Below are 22626 nucleotides of genomic sequence, written 5' to 3' on the forward strand. Positions count from 1 at the left end.
TCATTCAGCTGCCATTGAGAAATAGCTGAACGCACACGGGTGTTTTGTGTAAAGTACAAAATAAAACACGCTTCATTTTTCTGCTCAATGTTTTATTTGCAACATTTCATTACATTTCCTAAAAACTAAATTTTTTTCCCCCTTATGGCTTTAGTGACCTCCACAACGAGGCTGGAATAGCTTTGGTTGCATCCGTGAACCATCCTGTGCATTCTAAGATATAAAAAGCAGAAGATTTTTTTTTATAAGGCACGGGTTCCACACAAAACACACGTAACAGACCGAACAAAGTGAAATTTGGCTTCGAAGGCAAAAGTGCGGCGGAAAAAAAAAAAAGAGTAACATGTCTTCGTGTGACATGTCACACTGACCCCTGATTGTTGAAGGATTCCGTATGATTTGTCCACTGCTGCTATCACACGGGCAGGCGCAAGTAAATACAAAGAGCGAGTTCGATATCACACTAAAATAATACAATAGTAGCAATGCATATATATGAAATAAGAAAAACAGGAAGAAAGAAAGAAAATGACCCTTCCAAAGTACAAATAAAAGCACAGATTTCATATGTCCATTCATGGCTAGTTAAAATTAGAGTAAAAATGTTAGAGTATGCACATAAATCCTTTAATATCCCTTTCCACTGTCTTTGTTGCTTGAAATGATGCATTAATGTTTCGATATATATCTCATTTTCACGACAAAAAGACAATAAAATGAAATCATGGTGTGTATCTACATAAACGCTCTTTTAGTGGACGACAACGTACATTTTACAGACAAACTGACCAACCGGCTCAGCGAGACGGAGGCGACGAGGTAGCTTGTCTACGGTCAAGTGGAGTAGAGCGTTTATACGGGGTGCTTTCAGCCTTTAGATTTCAAGCTACAAAATAAATACAAGGAAAAACAAAAACCGTGAATATGGCATTATTCATAAATCTTGCACGCTAGTGTGTGTAATGCTTAGAAGTCCTCGTATGAAATTGTATGGCTTGAATGAAAAATTCAGCACCACCTTGTGAAGCTAATAACGACTAATGCGGATCTGTGTATGCTGAGTTTGCACTTTTCCACGTTAAAATGCATTTCTGTGATTGTTCCTCGGTTTGTATAAAGGCTTAGGCTTCCTGGGGTGCGTGTCCGTTAATGCCGTTGGTTTCTGGGTGGCTGAGAGCCTGAGTCTCTAATGAGGCCTTGTCCCGTAATGCCTTCTGCTGCACCAGGTTCCGGCGGTGGTAGAGCAGGTATCCGGGCAACAGGAAGCCGGCCAGTGAAAAGATCAGCAGGCCGACGTTGATCTGACCGGTGGAGAACGGAAAATTTGTTATTTGTTTATATTTTTCACTTCGAAGTATCAGATTCATGATTAAAAAGGGTATAAGTGCTATAGTTCCAGCATCAAGGCAATGATAAACATGATATTAGAGTTTATTATTGGCACACTGTTGTTGTGGGGTTGTTGTTGTGGGGCAGTGGTAGCTCAAGGCCAAGCTGCCCCTGTTGGACAAGGCTCTTAACCCTCCCATGTTAAGCGACTTTACTGATCTTAATCTTGCGTGAAATGTTTAACTGAAATAAAAAAAAAAAGCTGTGTTTTCAAAATCTGTGTGTTTTATAAAATGAATTGTTTCCATTCAGATATCAGTTGGTACTCAAGGGTACGGTATCGGTACTGGAAAACCTGGTAGCATGCCATCTCAGGTTAATGCTATATTGACACTAAACTTCACCAAGTCTGTATGAAAGCTTGTGCTGCTTTCACTAAGATGGAAATCTGCCATATAACACATTCAACATATGTTACTTATTAAAAGTGTATACACGATAATTCACACAGACCACACTAGTCAACACCCGTATACAATAAACATCTAAATTTATCTTAACTGCAACTTAGGAAGCATTTTTTTTTTTGTTTGCCCTTAGACTGCTAGGGTGTACAAAAATAGCCCTAGACGGAACATTTAATCTTAGTTTAAAGTCATAGACAGGCAAGGACGTCAGCCTGCAGCAATATTTACTAATTTCACTTAGCCTATAATATCCTGATGTAAATTGTTTAACGAGACATTATAGTTATATCTTAAGGCAATGCATGTGTTTCTGTATTGAACTGAGCCTCATAGAGAACTCTATAGCCTTCAGAGCTCCATTATACAGGGACATGGTGACTGTCTGCTATTGGCTGATCCACGGTCACATGACCAGACTGTTATGCTGGACTGTAATTTTCACACATCGCCATGCCTCTGTGAACTGTTCGCAAAGGGTGGGCCAACTCCGTATTAAATTCATGTGCATGTAAAGGCAGACGTCCCAAAACTTTTGCCAATACAGTGTAAGTGATAGCGTAACCTTAATTATTATGATGTATATTTATAAAGCATTGTCTATGTGAGCCATGTGTCTTACCCAGTAGCCGTTTCCTTTCAGTGGTCCCAACATCGCAATGAAGAGCGGCTGCTGCAGCAGGGCGACCACGGCGCTAATCATAGACTGCAGACCGGTCAGAGTGCCAAAGTGATTAGATGGATAGCTGAAAGAGATACAGATAGAGAGAGAGAGAGAGAGAGAGAGAGAGAAAGGATAAGTGATGCTTCTGGAAATGCCCCTTGTTCATGTCTCCTTCCCTTGAAAGTGCCTGCATCTGTAACTACAAGAACTGGCTCTTAAAATTTATGATAAAATAACACTACCACAATAGAGTTAACTAACAAACACACACACACACACACACAGATAAGCTGAAGGCTAGAATCTGTATTAAATGTGTACAAAAGTATTGAAGTGTAGAGGTTATAGTGAGCAGCAGTGCTTTTCTGATGCAATAATGAAGGATGATTGGCACATGACTGACGTGTGTTTGTTTTTGTGTGAATGAATTTCCACTATCATCGTGAACGACTGAGGATTTCTTAAATTTGTAAATATGAAAAAAATGTGTCTTGTTACGGTCAAAAGCCTATGTGAATGTACTTACACAGCAGCGTACAGTCCCCCGCAGCAGGAGTGGATGAAACCTCGGACCATGGTGTGCAAGATAAACGTCAAGATCTATACACATGAGTGACACGGGGGGGGGGGGGGGGAACACAGGGACAAATAGTCAATAACCAAAACCGGATGGAGTCGAAAACAAGCAGCAGAGAGTGGGTCAGTGGTCTAACAAGCTTATTAGGGAGGAAAAGCTGACTTCATACATGACCAGGAAATCAGGAGTAGATGCTCCGGATTCATGTTCCACAAAACAGGTAGTACTACATTCTATTGCTATATTCCAATTCTAACGAAAACACACCCTCAGTGTGAGGTATGTTCATAAAGTAAATCGTCACCGGGGCTGGTGTGAGCTGGTGTAGAGACGTGATGATATATCGTATAGATACAGTAGATATAAAAAGTCTGTTGTAACTGCGCCTTCAATGTGATATAGCGATAGAAACTTATATAGAATGACCCTTTTATAATAGACTGTTACTACAATGATGTTCAGACTTAAGTAATTATCGCACATCTGTCTTCTTAAATAAGTCGTTCCCTGTAGGACATCTTTTTGGTTTCATCTGAATTCTGAAGGCATGGGGTGCAAAGAGCTTACAGAGCATGTACATGATGTCTAAAGGTATCAGTCAGGAGAGGGGTATAAAAAATGTTCCAAAACACCTGGGAACACTGTGAAGGCCATCTTATAAAAAAAAAAAAAAAAGTGGAGAAAATGGGGCGTCACAGCAGCATTACTGAGAACAGGAAGTCTCTTTTAAAATTGACGAATTTGGCATGTACTGGTCAAGCGCCGCATGTGACAAATATCTCTCATGGTCTTCATGTCAGGGCTGTGGGGTAGGGTGACTGAATGGAAAAAAAACCTATATCACCTCAAACCGTCTGGCAACATGCAAATGGATGATAAGCTAATTATTTGGAGCACAGGGCTTATCACCCTAAGAAGACCACACCCTCTGGTGAAGCATAGTGGTGTCAGCATCATGATATGGGACTGCTTCTCTTCAGATGGGACTGGGGATCTACTTAAGATCAGGGAGGTAAGCAATATGCTCCATATACCAATCTATTTTTGTAGGCCTGAAGATGAAGGAAAACATCTTCCAGCATGATGAAGACCCAGAGTTTAAGTCCAAGTGAGCCAAGGATCAGGCGCAGACGTTAGGAAGCAATAAGGTGGCAAAATCTCATACTTAGTGCTGTATTACAAAGGGTGCTTTAACAAAGAATAAGTTAAAGGGGACCATACTTTTTTTGTCAAAACATTTCTATCGTTTCTTCCCAATGACATTTTGTTAGTTGCTTTATCACAATAAGGGTGAAATAAGATCTTTCATGTTTCACAATAAAGTGTAACGTAGATACTGTAGATTGTCTGATAGATAAACAAACATAGATCACACCGAGAAACAATATTCTAAAAAGTACACCGTGTCTAATAATGAAGCTTTAAGAAGACCAGGGACACAGCTGGAAGATTGTCATCTGTGTCAGAGCATTAGGAGATCAAGATGGCTCAGACGCAGGATTCACTTTACCAAATGGAGGAGATTTGGGGTTTCAGACAAGATCAGTTATAGAATCTGTGCCAAGGTGCGCTGAAGCTGAACCTATCTGTATTTACGGTCTGCCTCTGCCTCTGTGTCTGTGCTTACCTGTAGTGGAAGGTTGTCAATGAGCGACATGATGCCAAACAGGACGAGCAGAAGGTTGGTAAAAGTGAAGGCTCTAATGGCGTTTGTCAGTTTCTGGATCTTTCTGTCACGCTTCGGTTTGGAGGTAGAAGTGCTAGAGAATCACATACATCTTGACAATTAGTTTTCTTACAAGACGCGTATTACAATTTCAGAACCTTTTTACCACACTGTGTTTCTGTCACCATGTCCAAGTATGTGTCTCACCGTTGCTCTTCCTTTGTAGGGCTCTGCTCCTCTTCACACTCCTTCATCTTCCAGTCCATGATGTATCCGATCAGAGGGCAGGTGACCAGGCAGAGGAGCTGCAGTGTTCCGAAGATGGATGAATAAAAGCTCACTGTGGGGGGGGGACACAAATAAGGACATACACACACAGCACATGCCAGAAAGTACAAATACACTATATTGCCAAAAGTTTTGGGACGCCTGCCTTTACATGCACATGAATTTAATATGGCGTTGACCCGCTCTTTACAGCTATAACAGCTTCAACTCTTCTGGGAAGGCTTTCCACAAGGTTTAGGAGTGTGTATATGGGAATTTTTGACCATTCCACTAGAAGCACATTTGTGAGGTCAGGCACTGATGTTGGACGAGAAGGTCTGGCTCACAGTCTCCGCATTACAAAGGTGTTCTATCGGGTTGAGGTCGGGACTCTGTGATGTTCCTCCACACCAAACTCACTCATCCATGTCTTTATGGACCTTGCTTTGTGCACTGGTGTGCGGTCATGTTGGAACAGGAAGGGGTCATCCCCAAACTGTTCCCACAAAGCATGGAATTGTCCAAAATGTCTTGGTATGAAGCTGAAGCATTAAGAGTTCCTTTCACTGGAACTAAGGGACCGAGTGCAACCCCTAAAAAACAATGCCTAAATTCAATAATTGGACCATCAATTTTTGGTGGACCTAACCCATCCTCCATCTGTACCAGCTGCATGAAAATTATTCTGAATCTGTTAAAAGTTATAATCACAATAGTACTGTGCGACCACAATGCTATACTAAAACGGTATACCTACATATAGGTAGGGACTGAAGCAGTGAAATCCCCTATTCAAAGCCATAACTCTGGTTTAGAGATCACTCAGCGATAGCACGACAAAAACAGAGCTATCAGAAAACATCACAGTAAAAATGTCTGAGCCAAAGCTAGAAAAAACCACCAGCTAGAAAACAGTAACTGTGGTTGGAAACGTTCCATCCTGGTAGAAGTCAGACCAGAACTAACAGTTAGTCTTGTTGCTAAGGTTTGTTGATGATGCAAATATGAGAGGTTTTATTTAGACACCCAATTTCTTACCTTTCTCTTCAGCTAACTGTTCCAGTTCCTCAGAAGCTGAAAGGGGGAAAAGAAATAAATGTGAGCAATTACATGAAATCCATGCAAATCCACAACGTCACTGAAATTCACTTAAAATGCAAATGTCTCATTAACTTCATGTTTATGTCCTCAGGACAGTTACGTATCCTGGTGTATGTATAACACATGCACACTCACGGTGAGGGTCTCCATGCGTGACCATAAACTCCAGCAATTTGTTCATGGCACCCATGTAAAAGATGATACGCAGCTGAGTCATCCCCATGGTAATAAGACTCCACAGGAAGATGGGAGAAAAAACAGAGCGACGGAAAGGAACGGAGGCTGTAACACAGAAAGAGAAAACCAAATCGATACCTTGGGTTTGTTCTTTCGAGTTGATTTGGCGCCTTGCGAGCAAAAACGAGAAAAGAAACTTGACTGTGTGACATGTAGTACTGTAACTGTACTTTTGCACTCACAAGAAATCACAGAAATCACTTTAGCACTGGTGCTAAATAAATGATTAGATAATTACACAAATATCTATAATAAAACATTGTGTGTCCACAGATCCTAATCGCGTTTCTGCAGAAGAATCGCGTTTCTTCTACTTGAGCACAGTTTGCATCTGGCAGCATCGTGACTTGACTTGAAGTTTAGCAGCTTGCACCATTGTTTTCTGGGTCAAACAGCATCCTGAGTGCGAGGTCAAAGCACCCTATGTCTCCGTTTAGATCTGGCGCATCTGATGGATTTGATCTGTCGATAGTTTAAGGAAGTCCAGGTACACGTTTCTGAGTACCTTCATTTAAATCTGATAGCTCTATTGAGAGTTCACACTGCATGCAAATGAGCTCATGGCATTTAACCACCAACTTTTGGTGCTTGTCCATCATCCTAGTTTTAGCACATTGTTTTGACTGCCAAATCTGGCTTAGCAAGATAGATGCATTTACACCTGTAAAGTGGATTGAAATCTGGTTTAAATGAGTCTTGAGTGCCATGAAATTCATTTTTATGCAGATCATTTCTATAACCCTGACACACAACAGATTCAAATATCAGATTCATTATTTAATTAAGCAATAAAATAATTTTGGAACCATAGAGATTTTCATTCCTAAACTTTACACTCACTCTATTGGTTAAATCAAAATCCATCCATTCATCCATTGTCTATACCCGCTTTATTCCTATTTAGGGTCACAGGGATCTGCTGGAGCCTATCCCAGCACAACATTGGGTGAAAGGCACGGAAAAGGCAGGGCTACTCCCTGGACAGGTCACCAGTCTATCACAGGTTAAATCAAAATGCTGATGTTAATTACAAAACTACTAATTTATTACATTTTAGATGAAGTCCAAAGAACAAATCAAACAGGCTAATAGGGGCAGTGGTAGATCAAGTGGTTAAGGCTCTAGGTGGTTGACCGGTAGTTTGGGGTTCACTGCCAAGCTACAACCGTTGGGCCCTTGAGCAAGTCCCCCAACCCACAGGGTCAGAGCACAGGGTCATCCATCCAACACCCCTTCAGTCGATGCCTTGACGGGTCAGGACTATGTCGGCAGCAATAGGGGGACCAACACATTATTGGTGGTCATAATGTTATGCCTGATTGGTGTGTATGTATGTGTATATACACTATATTGCCAAAAGTATTCGCTCACCTGCCTTGACTCGCATATGAATTTAAGTGACATCTCATTCCTAATCCATAGGGTTCAATATGACGTCGGTCCACCCTTTGCAGCTATAACAGCTTCAACTCTTCTGGGAAGGCTGTCCATAAGGTTTAGGAGTGTGTTTATGGGAATTTTTGACCATTCTTCCAGAAGCGCATTTGTGAGGTCACACACTGATGTTGGACGAGAAGGCCTGGCTCTCAGTCTCCGCTCTAATTCATCCCAAAGGTGTTCTATCGGGTTGAGGTCAGGACTCTGTGCAGGCCAGTCAAGTTCCTCCACACCAGACTCTGTCATCCATGTCTTTATGGACCTTGCTTTGTGCACTGGTGCACAGTCATGTTGGAAGAGGAAGGCGCCAGCTCCAAACTGTTCCCACAAAGTTGGGAGCATGGAATTGTCCAAAATGTCTTGGTATGCTGAAGCATTCAGAGTTCCTTTCACTGGAACTAAGGGGCCAAGCCCAGCTCCTGAAAAACAACCCCACACCATAATCCCCCCTCCACCAAACTTTACACTTGGCACAATGCAGTCAGACAAGTACCGTTCTCCTGGCAACCGCCAAACCCAGACTCGTCCATCAGATTGCCAGATGGAGAAGCGCGCTCCAGAGAACGCGTCTCCACTGCTCTAGAGTCCAGTGGCGGCGTGCTTTACGCCACTGCATCCGACGCTTTGCATTGCACTTGGTGATCTATGGCTTGGATGCATCTGCTCGGCCATGGAAACCCATTCCATGAAGCTCTCTGCGCACTGTTCTTGAGCTAATCTGAAGGCCACATGAAGTTTGGAGGTCTGTAGCGATTGACTCTGCAGAAAGTTGGCGACCTCTTCGCACTATGCGCCTCAGCATCCGCTGACCCCGCTCCGTCAGTTTACGTGGCCTACCACTTCGTGGCTGAGTTTGCTGTCGTTCCCAAACACTTCCACGTTCTTATAATACAGCTGACAGTTGACTGTGGAATATTTAGGAGCGAGGAAATTTCACGACTGGATTTGTTGCACAGGTGGCATCCTATCACAGTTCCACGCTGGAATTCACTGAGCTCCTGAGAGCGACCCATTCTTTCACAAATGTTTGTAAAAACAGTCTGCATGCCTAGGTGCTTGATTTTATACACCTGTGGCCATGGAAGTGATTGGAACACCGGATTCTGATTATTTGGATGGGTGAGCGAATACTTTTGGCAATATAGTGTATAAATATATGTATAGCCTGAAGGAAGGATCTCAAATTGAAATAATGAAATGTAACCAATAAGTTTTGGAATTCAGACGTTATTAAAGTCTGGTTTAAGTAGCAGGTCTGGTTATTCAGACCTCCCCTAAGAATCTTATACATCGTCTAAAAAGGAGATGAGACAGATTTAAAAGTGCAGTCATCGTCTCTGTCCAGGAAGAGCTTAGATTACCTCCATGAAGCTATATGACCTTTGATATAAAACTCACCGAAGGCTACTTTAACCAAATGAAGATTATTACTGCGCAAAGCTCATAAAATAATCTTCCTTCATGTCTTTATTGCTTTGACATTATTTCTTATTTTACCCCAGCTGTAATTTGCCCTTTCCAGTCTATCTGGTCAGACATCCATCACTGACCTTAAAACCACTATAGGGCAAACACTGTCTCTCAGATCTGGAACTCAAAGTCCATGTTTGACTACAGCATGATGTTTCTCAGTTCAGCACGTGGGGACCCAGTCGTCTATGTGTGTGTGTGTGTGTGTACATGCTTGTGTTGATATAACATACGTGTTGCACTTTGGGCTGCATCATTCAGTTTGTCACTTGAGTGGTTGAGCTGATCTTTTTTCTCCTCCAGAGCGTATTTCTGAGATTCGTCACCTGAGCGCATCTTCTTCCTAAGAATGAGAAACATAAATCATACTCGGTAAATGTTACTAATAAATATATGAATGATTAATATCCTGAAACACTCAGGCTTGATGATTACATTTTGTCACGTCAAGTGCTAAAGAATTACTCATCGGTTTTGGACATCTGTTTTTGTATAAACGTATTAAAGGAAGACTTCGGCATTTTTCGACATGATCTCTACCCATGGTATCTATAGCGGAAAAGAAACTACCCCAAGCAAGAGTTTCAACATGTAGTGAGAAAGGAACCAAAATAGAAATACTGGGTTGCTTAATATTCACTTCGAGCAGCTGGTGAACTCAAATTCAGATCTTGCTCAGATGGCATACTCTTTCTCCCCTGTCAATCACACTGACACTAGCCAATCCTGGGCATCTCTGAGCTCATGTATGTGGACGCATTCAAATCTACATCAGATGAATAGTAGTCACAATGCACATAGACAGTTATTGCCAACCCTGACGACTGCCCTTTGTATATAAAACATTTAAAAGTAACCGTATAGAAATTCTACAGATTCTGTCGATAAAGTATATAATACACACTGATTTACGACGCCTTGGTCTAGCAGTATGCCATCTGGCACGCTGAAGAGCAAATGCCATTTAAACTGACGTCTGAACAGGGTGATTAGTGAATTCTTTCGAAACAGGCTTCCTCCTTCACTACATTAGGACACTTTAGTATGTCTGTGTGCACATAATGAATAAAAAAAAAACACTGTGCACTGACATCTCCTCCATCTCCTCCGGTGTGGGGAACGCCTCTGCTGGCCAGTTCAGCAAACAGTTGACAAAGATGAGGATGGCAAGAGCTGACCAAACCCACATGATCACAGTGAACGAAACTCCAGCATCATATATCAGCTATTGGGAGAGAGAGAGAGAGGGAGAGAGAGAAGATTAAGCATGATCTTTCTGGATGCAGTTACAGTCTATTACATGTGCATCTCATATAAACTTGTTGCTAACACCATCTAACCTGTCATTCATCTTATTTTCTGATGCAACAGACGACAGGCCTTGCTCTACACAAAAGCTCCACCACTTGCCTCGTGGCACTCACACACCTCATTCATTTCCCGACAGTTCAGGTTACACAATGGCGTAAAAAGATTGTATCTACTACAGAGCCTGGCAAAATGCCAAGACCTTTTTTGCCGTCCTTCATTACGGTGCGTTTGTATAATTGTATTAGCTAATACAAACCGAATACAGTATGGGCATGAACTTGCAAATGGGAAGTGGATTTTTCAACGTTCTTTTTAATGTATGGCTCTATCATCTGTGTAGCTAGACATAAACTATACATGCAACAATAACGTAACATAAATTTATTCCCTACTGGGAATAAATGCGTTATTATAGATACCCTACAGCTTAAGATCATCTTCAGTTTCTTCAGCCTTTTCCTAATTCCATGCCATTATGCCGTGTCGTAACATGCTAACCCGACAAAACCTGATGTTGTCAGCGTCTGTATGCAGAGGGCTAGGCTTTGACTGACATTGTAAGACATTCAGACTCACGGTTTCAAACCACTCTAATGTAAATTTGGCAGTCTGTGTATGACTGCAAGGTGAACCTCGGTACCAGTCTCATGTCTCTTGCATACTGGTTTGCTATACATTTGTCTTCATCCATTTTCTTTCATCCCTTGTGGGTTTCCTATTCCCTGCTGATAAAAAACATGCTGCAACCAACACTATGCTTCACCGTGAGGATGGTTTCTGTCCAGCCCTTTGTTAGATAACCGAATGTAGCTTCTTCAGGATCTATTTTCACTTAGTTAAGCAAAAACAAACAAAATCCCTATTGTGTCCAAAACATCATTTGCTCTATATTAATTTTTTTCTTTATAGAACTATCGCACAAAAGCAATATCGCTCTTGCAACCATTTGGTTATATCGAATAGTGACATATGATTTCCTTTATCTTCCGTTTTTACACTCTGACTCAAGTGGTTAGAAACCAACATCTGCGCAGTTTCACACAATTTTCTGTGCTGCTGACTCAAAGTCAGTCAGCACCCTGACCTACACGGAATCAGTCTGAGTGTAATGTGGGTACAAAGTCATATAGTGCAAAAGAACGGCGTGAGATAAAAATCCGTACCTTAACTCCAGGGAAAGTGACGGCGGAGGATGCGTAAGAGCCGATCATCAGTGACATGACGGTGGAGCTGAGGCTCCCGAACATGTTGGGCAGCTACAGTGGTAGAGACACAGCATGCACGACATTTACAACAACTTTCAGCAAAAAAAAACAAATAACAAGTAAAATAAAAACAGAAAATGTTGGATCGAGTAGCTGCTTTGGACATGGGTGAAGACTCTTGGGGTTTTGCTTGTCTTAGAGATTCCACTTCTGTTTAACTGAAGAAACTGTGTTTGTGTTGTGGTTTCCTTTCTGTGAGAATCACACTGGTGTGAGAAGGCTGTAGTAAACTGAGTCAAAGACACTATGGTGACAAACTAGTAGCAAGAAAGTGTGAACAATCGGGATATCCTTGATTCTAGGGGCTGAAGCCTCAGAAAGAGAGAAAGGGAGAGAGAAGGGGAGAGACCTACAGGGGAGGGAGAGAGAGAGAGGGCGGGAGAGTGAGAGAGGAGAGGCAGAGACAGATAGAGGAAGGGGGAGAGAGAGGGAGAAAAAGAGAAAGGGAGAGAGCGAGAGGGGGGGTGTGAGAGAGAGACAGACAGAGAGAGGGAGAGAGGGAGAAAGGGGGGAGAGAGAGAAAAAGGGGGGGGCAAACAGATAGAGGGAGAGCTAGAGAGAAAGAAAGGGAGAGAGAGAGAGACAGAGACACAGCAGAATGGAATGAAGAAACCTTTTCGTTTCTTCCGGCTCAATGGTTTATGTTGAAAATTCTTGGAACTTTTAAAAGAAAGAGAGAGAGAGAGAGAGAGAGAGAGAGAGGGAGAGAGAGAGATTCCTTCTGTCATTTACTCAGACGTCAATATTCACACCCACAGGTGAACTCCAAGAGTGTTTGTGTGCATACTCATACTTGGTAATTCATTTGTGTGTGACACCATGTGACACAGGTCTATTCTCTGCCTGCCAAGTAAAGTGATCTCACACACCAACGCACACACACACCTGGAAATATTTGCACCCGTGTGTGTGTCTCGGTCGGTACTGAATGCCCGGCATGTTGACCGAAGGGTGGAATAATTGTTATAGCTGTGCAAAAAATAAACATATAATGACTATTCTTCACAGCTATTACACAGGCATTCCTCCAATGTAAAACATTTCACTTGTACTCAGTGACTCTGTGTGTGTGTGTGTGTGTGTATACTGTCAGTTCCTTTTACATGTAGTAAAACATCATTCTCTGTTATAGTCTACGCTCAATGACAGGGTGATGTAGCCAGAGTTACTGTTATCTCACTAAACTTCATTTATTTATAAGCACAGCACATCACTAGGAGCATCACCGCAGCATATATGGACACTTTTTGATTATTAATAAATGTTTATCATTAGTCTTAGGGTAGCGTGACGTCCCTGTGAGCGATATCATGTTAGAACAGAGAAAGTATTCCAACAAGCACATTAATGGTGCATTAATAAAGCTAATAAAGTTAACAAACTAGTCAGCATAACAATTTACCAGTAGCTAGTCCAGTTTTCTATCAAGCCAGGAAGTGATTGATAAACTACTGAAATGTGTAACGTAACCACCTTTGTCTTAATCAGATAATCAGAGAGCAAGCTTGAGAACGTCTGGTCAGACTTTTAAAGTGAGTAGGAAGCTCACGAAAAAAAAACCTTGCAAAACCTTGCATTAAACATTAGCCGATAAAAATAAATGACCTCATCGACATCACAGTTGATTCTGTTTAATTATCGGAGAATACGAAAAGTGTGACGATGTTTTGTGGCATCAGCACTGAGCTGAAAATCAGTATGTGTCAGTGTGCTGTGCTAAAATTGCCAGATTGTGTTTTTGTCCTGGAACAAGCCCCTACACTATTCCCTTACACACACACACACACACACAAACTGTTGAGTTCAGTAAGGGCATTTCCTGTTTTAACACTAAAGAAGTTTCCTATGATGAGAGTGTGAGAGAGAGAGTAACTAATGTGTGTGTGTGTGTGTGTGTGTGTGTGTGTAAGGGAATAATGTAGGGGCTTGTTCCAGGACAAAAACACAATGTGTGTGTGTGTGAGAGAGAGAGAGAGTAACTAATGTGTGTGTGTTTGCGTGTGTGTGTGTGTGAGAGAGAGAGAGAGTAACTAATGTGTGTGTGTGTGTTTGTGCGTGTGTGTGTGTGAGAGAGAGAGAGAGAGTAACTAATGTGCATGTGTGTGTGAGAGCGGAGCGAGAGAGAAAGAGAGAGAGAGAGAGAGAGAGAGGGAAAGAGGGAGGGAGGCAGAGGGAGAGGAAGAGAGAGAGAGAGAGAGAGAGAGAGAGAGAGAGAATGCAACTGCCAGGTCATAACCTTCAATGGTTTGGCTAAACAGCATGGTGTGATTCTGTACATGCTGGCACTAAACCCACATAGCTAGACAGTGAGAGAGAGCGAGAGAGAGAGAGAGAGAGAGAGGGAGAGAGGGAAAGAGACGGGGGTGTTCTGTATTTTGAAGAAGCGCACAAGACAGCGTCACGGGATGAAAAGGGCTGGTTGTGTTCAGATCAGGGCAGCTAGGCCACATGTTTTTCCAGTGCACACTTGGGAAAGAGTTTGCATGTGTGGAGTGTATGTGTGCAAGCACGAGGGTGAAACATGTGTGTGTGTGTGTGTGTGTGCAAATTCTTGGCAGACATTACGTCTCTATGGGAGGATGGTGATAAATGTAACACCTAAATGTAGTGTGTATAAACTTAAGTAAAGGCATTGCAATGTTATGTGCGTGTGTGTTTATGTGTGTCCTTGTCTGTTTTAGGTAAAGGAGAGTGGGTGGAGGGATTGTAGAAGGTGTGCAGGAAACTCTCGTCTGTGATTGGAGGAAACAGCTCACTTCTGTCATCAGTGCCCTGCCCTACTCTCTCTCCCACGAACACATACTCTTACTGGAATTCAGATCTGTCATGGCTAAACACCACGTGCTTGGGTACACATAATTCCACAACAAAACATTTCTCTTTCCAGACTACTTTACTCTCTCTCTCTCTCTCTCTCTCTCTGTGTCCTCTTCTTCCTGTTTACTCACCGTGAGAGATGTGAAGGTCAAACAGATTCCTCCGAAGCCGTTGAGCGACAGAGCAAGGAAGATGAGGGCAGAGAGGACTGGAAAAATAAAAGAAAGAAGCAGCATGATAAGAAAGCATATCACATGATCTTGTAATAGCTTTATTATGTATGCGGGCCAGCACCAACACACATTTACAGAAATACACCGATCAGGCACAACATTATGACCACCTGCCTAATATTATGTAGGTCCTCCTTTTGCTGCCAAAACAGCCCTGACCCATCATGCCCTGTGTATTCTGACACCTTTCTATCACACGGCCAGCCTTCACTCCCCACGTGCATCAGTGAGCCTTGGCCGTCCATGATCCTGTCGCCGGTTCACCACTGTTCCTTCCTTGGTCCACTTTTGATAGATACTGACTACTGCAGACCTGGAACACCCCACAAGAGCTGCAGTTTTGGAGATGCTCTGATCCAGTCGTCTAGCCATCACAATTTGGCCCTTTTGGTCAAACTCGCTCAAATGCTCACACTTGCCCATTTTTCCTGCTTCTAACATCAACTTTGAGGACAAAATGTTCACCTGCTGCCTAATATATCCCACCCACTAACAGGTGCCATGATGAGGAGATCATCAGTGTTATTCACTTCACCTGGAGGCATTTATAGCATTCTGACATGAAAAAGCGACACTGGAGACTCCTTTCTTAAATGTGATGTTCCCTAAAAATGTCTCTTCGTTAAAGAACAACTTGCTTTTATGGTATTTATTATGAAGCTTAGACCATGTGGAGTTTCTGGCACATGGAAACAATGCACACGTTTCTGTTGCTACTTCTATGTAAAACACCTCCACATTTGGTTCACCACTGTCCACTTTGCACACTCTTTACGGTTACTACATGTAACATAACTGCACTAGCATGTGTAACTCATAATTATACATCATATTCATTTTTTCACATTCACCTTATTTCTATTCATTTACCTTCTTTCCTAAATTTGGTTGATTTATAGCACAGTCTAAGAAGCAGTAGGTCTCAGTAGGTTTTCATTTCACTGCACTGTTGTAAACTGGAAACTATATAATTGTAAACGTGATAAATAAAAATCTTTCCGAAATTTTGAATCGTCCCAGACCTTTCATCCTAGATTGAGCAATTAATATAATTCATGCTGGTGCAGAGGTTACTGAGAAATAATCGACACCAATCAGAATCGAGAATTCAACAGTGCTATGTAAATTATTATGTATTACTTTCTGTCATGACGTGACAGTACGGGTAATTTTCAGGATTTTTACATGGCTAGGGAAGTCTTCTAAACCTTCTCCACGTGCTTTTTGTTGTCAGTTGACATGGGTGGAACGGGGAAACACTAGGTGTGACATTCAAAATCTGGTGGCTGAACTAGTATTTGCATATTTGGAACATCTTAAAAGTGCTACGGTGTGTATTAGTGCTGGCCTGAAGCACCGATAACGTTTTGGATTCGACACCTTTAACACCTGATTCACATTTACATTTTATGCCTTTTGGCATTTTGACTCTTTCATTCAGCGTGACTTACAGAAGAGATTTGAAGTCTCTTTACAATAAAAGCATCCTCATACACTGATCAGCCATAACATTATGACAGGTGAAGTGAAGAGTTTTACAAAAGGAGAGATTGTGATGGCTAGACGACTGGATCAGAGCATCTCCAAAAGTGCAGCTCTTCTGGAGTGTTCCTGGTCTGCAGTGGTCAGTATCTATCAAAAGTGGTCCAAGGAAGGAACAGTGGTGAACGTGGATGGCCGAGGCTCACTGATGCACGTGAGGAGCAAAGGCTGGCCCGTGTGATCCGATCCAACAGACGAGCTACTGTTGCTCAAATTGCTGAAGAATTTAATGCTGGTTCTGATAGTAAGGTGTCAGAATACACAGAGCAGGACGGGTCTGGGCTGTTGTTGGCAGAAAAAAGGGGACCAACATAATATTAGGTCATAATGTTATGCCTGGTCGGTGTATTTGTTCACTAATTCAGGGACTATGAGCACTACCATTATAAAAAAGCTGCCACTGCTGGGCCCTTGAGCAAGGCCCTTTAGCGCTCAATTGCTCAGTTGTATAAAAATGAGATAAAATGTAAGTCGCTCTGGATAATGCCAGAAATGTAAATGTGTGTGTGTAAGTACTATCTGTGTATTTGCCGTATCTTTGACTCACCTTGAGGCTGATATGCAGACACAGACATCATTGCACAGGATAGAGCGAAACAGGCGCTGAGAGAGAAACAGATTGAGAGTGAATTTAACATGATGGGATGATGGGACAAGCTTTTTGCATTACTGTTGAGATTTCTTGAAATAAGGTAACAAATCATGCATAAAAAATAATCTGGTTTCACATCTCACTGAACACAGATGCCTGCACACATAACAGCACTCATTACGCTTCCTGTGGGTTTGAAATAATGCAGCACTTTGCTAACACACCATCATCACACACACGGGAAGTTTCAATGAAGAAAATTCACTGAAGGTAAACGTGTGTGTTACTGGATCCAAAAACATGGGATTTATCATGAGAGCAAACTGTGCTCATGCTCTGATTGGTCTTCAGGAACTGATTTATCCTGCTCAGGGTCACTGTGGGTTAAATTACACAAGAAGGTACAGACAAAAATACCTCTAAGAGGGGTCAGACTGATCATAAATCTTTATGATCATAGATCATAAAGGGGACTAACAGGAGCGGGTTAAAAAACAAACAAAAAAAAAACACTTTTATGCAATATATGATAAGACTCCGATTAAAAGTTTACGCATATTTCTAGAAAAAACAGCATGTAATAAAATGTTTTCTGGGCTGGAAATTAGCCCCACCCCAGAAACTGAACTGAACTGAAGAGATAAGCTCTGCCGCCACTTTTAAGGGTGAGGGTGAGTTATTGTGTGTGTGTGTGTGTGTGTGTGTATACCTCCCGGTCAGACGCAGTGGTCTGGGCCCGTATCGGTCCATGAGAATGCCAAGTGGCAGTGTGGCAGCACTGAGCAGGAAGGAGCCAATGGTAAAGCCCAGGTTGAGCATCTCCTCCTGCTCTACACAACTGAGATAGTCTTCATGTAGCTCAGTACTAACATTAGCCACCTCCGTCTCATTTTCTAGCAGTGACACAGAGAGACAAAAGAGAACTGATCAGCGTATGGATAATTCATGGTTTTCGTCATTTCGCCCGGCTCGTGTGCCATGGCTGAGTGACCCTGACTGGCTGAGTTTTTTCCATTCTTTCTAGCAAAGCTTACCTGTGCAAAGGTGTGAGTAAAAGCCCTCGCTCTTCAGCATGATGAGCAGAGATCCCCAACCGAGCAGCACAGCAGAAAATCCCAGATTTTCCACCACTGCTGAGCCTGCCATCCACCATCGTCTCCGGAAAGCCTGAGACAGCGAAGGAGTCGGCCATCTGTCAGAAAACGGAGAAAAACAGAGAGTGAGATTACGTCAAATACATGTTTGAGGATGCTTTACGGATCTTTTCCACCTACAAACCGTAACTTATTTTCATATACAGGGTCTATGTATATTTCATATTCAGGCTTTCTATACTGGGTCTAGAAACCAGAACCAGCTGAACTAGCAATGGGACCTTGTCAGTGAAAAACAGTTCACAAAAGACGTGAGCTCTCTCCCTCTGATGTCTCCCTCTGATGTGCTACATGAATTTTGGACAAAGGATTTGACCAAATTGTGATGACTAGACCACTGGATCAGAGCATCTCCAAAACTGCAGCTCTTGTGGGGTGTTCCCGGTCTGCAGTGGTCAGTATCTATCAAAAGTGGTCCAAGGAAGGAACAGTGGTGAACCGGTGACGGGGTCATAGATGGCCATGGCTCAGTGATATGAGGAGCGAAGGCTGGCCCGTGTGATCCGATCCAACAGACGAGCTACTGTTAATCAAATTGCTGAAGAAGTTAATGCTGGTTCTGATAGAAAGGTGTCAGAATACACAGTGCAGGACGGGTCAGGGCTGTTTTGGGGAACCAACATAATATTGGTCATAATGTTATGCCTGTTGTAAACAGCGTTTTCATAAACACTACCATTTCATTTTCTGGACTGGATTCAAGATTAGTGATTTTTTTTGTTTGGTGGTAGACAGAGGGATTGTAGTTCACTGACTTTCTTTTCCGCATTTTACTAATAAATGATCATTTTTTTATTATTAGGCTTTTTTCTTTTCATAATTACGGACCGCACCTAATGCTGTCCTTAGTCGAGCCGTATTTTATCAGGCTCTTGCCTCAATTTGAACAGTCAAATATATCAGATTATCAGTACTTAACTTTATAATGAGCTAAAAATCCAGGTGGATAATTACACCGTTTATATGGCCACTTGAATAATCGGATAAAAGTCTGAAACATGAACTCTGAGTGAGACGTGTGCTATATTTGGAACGCTAAACTCCCGGCAAATAAGTAAACCTCGGTCCATGTGCTCTGTTTTGACCTTCCATTTGTGTTGTACACAGATAGTGAAAAAGGTCACTTCAGTCCTTTTGGCTACCTGTTAGAGGCGGCTTCTGTAATACCGTCATAAACCTTCACATGGAAACAGAGTAATGTGACCAGGCATAGCCAGCAGGTCAGTGAATGTTTCACAACAATGCTGATACTTGTCATGCTGGGTCAGCCTGCCTTTTTAATGCCAGGATTAATCCTTTCCCTTTATAAAAAGCACGTGTGCGCATTATTTTACTTTCCATCCTGAAGCGCGGGCGTGACAAAACGGAGAGGCGAAATTGACCTGTCTAATTGACTACTGCTAGAGCAATGAACAGAACATGGAACGGGGGAACAGTGAAAAAGAAAAGGAGGGGGGAAAAACCCTTTTCAATTGGGTTTTCAATTCAAGTGAGGGCGAGACTAAAGTGAGCAGGCCACCCTTTCCAGTCAGGTTTCTTTGTGTTTAATGTGATTAGACACAGCCCACTAGGTAGCTTTGTACTCAGCAGCCTGGCATGTAGAGGGATTTCTCTTGTAAGTCACACTGCCTATTAGCATACATTCAATTAAACACACACACACACACACTAGTCCCAATAGAACAGTCACGCATATTTCTACATAAAAAAGTACATAAGTAGCCTTTATTTGTCATACATACATTACTGTTCAGTGAAATTCTTTCTTCGCATATCGGGTTGGGGTCAGAGCGCAGGGTCAGCCATGATGCATTGGAGCAGGGTGGGTTGGGGGCCTTGCTCAAGGGCCCAAAAGTAGCAGCTTGGCAGTGCTGGGGCTTGAACCCTGATCTTCCAATCAACGAGCCAGAGCCTTAACCACTTGAGCTACCACCGCCCCATTATTAGACCATTACACATTTCAGTGTCTGATATGAGTGGTAAATAAAGTGTGTGTAAGGTTTCTCTGTACAAAGGTATCTTTTTACTACGTACATCTGCCCAAATGTGTTGACACACTGTCCAGACAATGCTGCTATCCTTCAACTGTGAGGAAACAGTGGGAATGTCAGAAATTTCTATTCATCAGCGACTTTCTATGCAACCTCTAATCCATTTTTTCCACTCTTACGGGCTTGATTATAGGAATATCAAGGATATAAATGATAAGCGCGCATTAAATAAACACTTAAAGCAAAGTGTTTAAATAAGCAAACACTGTGTGTGTGTGTGTGTGTTTTCAGCATCCAGCTGCTTGATGCCAAATGGTCACGACCCTCCTTTGAACAAAGACTCAAAGGTTTTCCTAACAGAACTGAAGCCTAAACGTAACCGTTGACATTTCTTGGAGTCGTTAGACCAAACACAAACACACACACACACACAAAGCGAAAGAGAGGGAGAGTGAAAAGGTAATTTTCTCTCACTGAGGCGCCAGGTATGTTTCCTCTCAGAGAAGTATAAGACTTTGTTTTACACACACACACACACACACACACACACAGAGAAAATACCGCAAATGCTTTCTGACTTCACTAGGAGTTGTGAACCTTGATGAAAATGCAAACACAGCCGAACAAACAGCTAAGTGAATGAGGTTACTGTACTAGTGCCACGTGTTTAACAGCAACACACACACACACACACACACACACACATTTACACTACAGTTTCCAGTCTCTATAAAGATTTTTAAGCAACATACGAAATATTTATTTCTCACTTTAATGACTTAAATGTTAACCAGTACTCAAGCAACATTCCAACGTGTTCCACATGCATCCTGGTCCGATCTCCAATCCGACGGGTAAAACTGGGAAACTATTATTGAAATTATAACAAGCCTAATGCTTTTTTTTAATGGAAACTGAATCGTGTACAAATCCGCAACGTTCACAAGTATATGATAAGTGTTGCTAGGGCTGGGAAGTACGATGTTATGATATCAATATTGCAAAGTTGCGATGCACTGATACTCATTCAGTCGCAAGTGGTTGGAGGTTCAAATCTCAATCCTCGTTAAACAATCTTCTTTTTTAAGCTATAAACTGGAATACATCCCCGAATCCATATTATGATAAATATTACGCATCACAAAAGTCTTGTGATAAGTGTGTATCAGTCACCTAACAGGATATCTAGCTATCTTCAGATTCAGAATTTTCTGTTTATCAGCGACTTTCTACTTGACCTCTAATCAGTTTTTCCGCTCTTATGGCCTTGATAATAGGAATATATAAATGATATAAAGTGTTTAAATAAGCAAACACTGTGTGTGTGTGTTTTCAGCATCCAGCTGCTTGAAGCCAAATGGTCAAGAACCCTGCTTTGAACAAGGACTCAAAGGTTTTCCCCAAGAGAACTGAAGTTGTTGACATTTCTTGGGGTTGTTACACCAACACAACCACACACACACACACACACACACACACACACACACAGACACACACAGACACACACAGAGGAAGAAAAAGGTAATTTTCTCTCAGTGAGTGAGTTGCCAGGTGTGTTTCCTCTCAGAGAACTTTTAGGCTTTGTTTCACACACACACACACACACACAGAGAAAACACCAATATGGTAACAAATTACCCCTGCTTTTGACTTTACTAGGATTCCTAAATATGTTTTAAAGCTTTAAACGTTTTTTAAAGTAAGCTTAAACAGCATTAAAATAGACGTTGAAGAGAAAGAAAGAAAGAAAGAAACGCAAACACAACCCACTCATAGCTATGGTACTGTAAGTGATTGAGGATACTGTACTAGTGCCACGTGTGTAACAGCAGCACACTACACATTTACACCGGTTTCCAACGTCTTTAAAGATGTTTAAGTAACATATGTTTATATCTTTAGATCAAAATTAATTTACTAAAAGTTAGCCGGTAATCAAGAAACTTTTCCAACTTACTTCATTGTCGTTTTTCTTGGCAGCGCACGTGCGTCCTGTTCCCTTCCTCTGTAGTGCAACGTTTAAAATCGCGAAACTCGATGTAATAACGATGTAATAACGACACTAACGCTTCCCCCCCCACCTAGATGATAATTTCTACGAGTGAATTCACAATGATTGACCATTAAAGGACTGAAAATGTATGAGAAGTTATACTGGTTGTAATGCCCCACTCCTTGTCCCTCCCAGCTGCCTAAATGGCCGCTTATAAAGTTCTTCTCAGACAAAGACTCGACACTCACACACACACACACACACACACCTTTCTCTCTCTCTCTCTCTCTCTCTCTCACACACACACACACACACACACACTACATTCGTCAGATCATTATATGGCATTAACTGCTGATGCTTTTGGTGTTTATTGGTAAGATAACTGATTAATTACCTAGGAGTTCCAGCTGTAATACAAATTATGGGTTTATATATTAATGTGTTAATACTTTATACATGTCTATAGCAATAACTCCACATTATCATGATACGTGGGAAAGTCTGCAGGACAGA

The 22626-nt window shown here is 41.9% G+C and overlaps 1 protein-coding gene across 1 annotated transcript; it reads right to left on the reverse strand.

The window, feature by feature from the left end:
• Positions 1 to 127: 127 nt before the first annotated feature.
• On the reverse strand, positions 128 to 22335 carry slc43a1a (solute carrier family 43 member 1a). The gene is made up of 15 exons (XM_058396810.1): positions 22075 to 22335; positions 18007 to 18164; positions 17682 to 17865; positions 16928 to 16983; positions 14737 to 14813; positions 11687 to 11779; positions 10304 to 10437; positions 9446 to 9555; positions 6204 to 6350; positions 6006 to 6041; positions 4908 to 5040; positions 4662 to 4794; positions 2984 to 3057; positions 2416 to 2539; positions 128 to 1301 (listed from the first exon to the last, which is right to left on the reverse strand). The coding sequence occupies exons 1-15, from the start codon at positions 22077 to 22079 to the stop codon at positions 1122 to 1124; spliced, it is 1644 nt and encodes a 547-aa protein (XP_058252793.1). The 5' UTR covers positions 22080 to 22335; the 3' UTR covers positions 128 to 1121.
• Between the last annotated feature and the right edge of the window lie 291 nt (positions 22336 to 22626).

Source organism: Hemibagrus wyckioides, linkage group LG08 (genome assembly GCF_019097595.1).
Source record: "Hemibagrus wyckioides isolate EC202008001 linkage group LG08, SWU_Hwy_1.0, whole genome shotgun sequence".
NCBI classification, from domain to species: Eukaryota; Metazoa; Chordata; class Actinopteri; order Siluriformes; family Bagridae; genus Hemibagrus; species Hemibagrus wyckioides.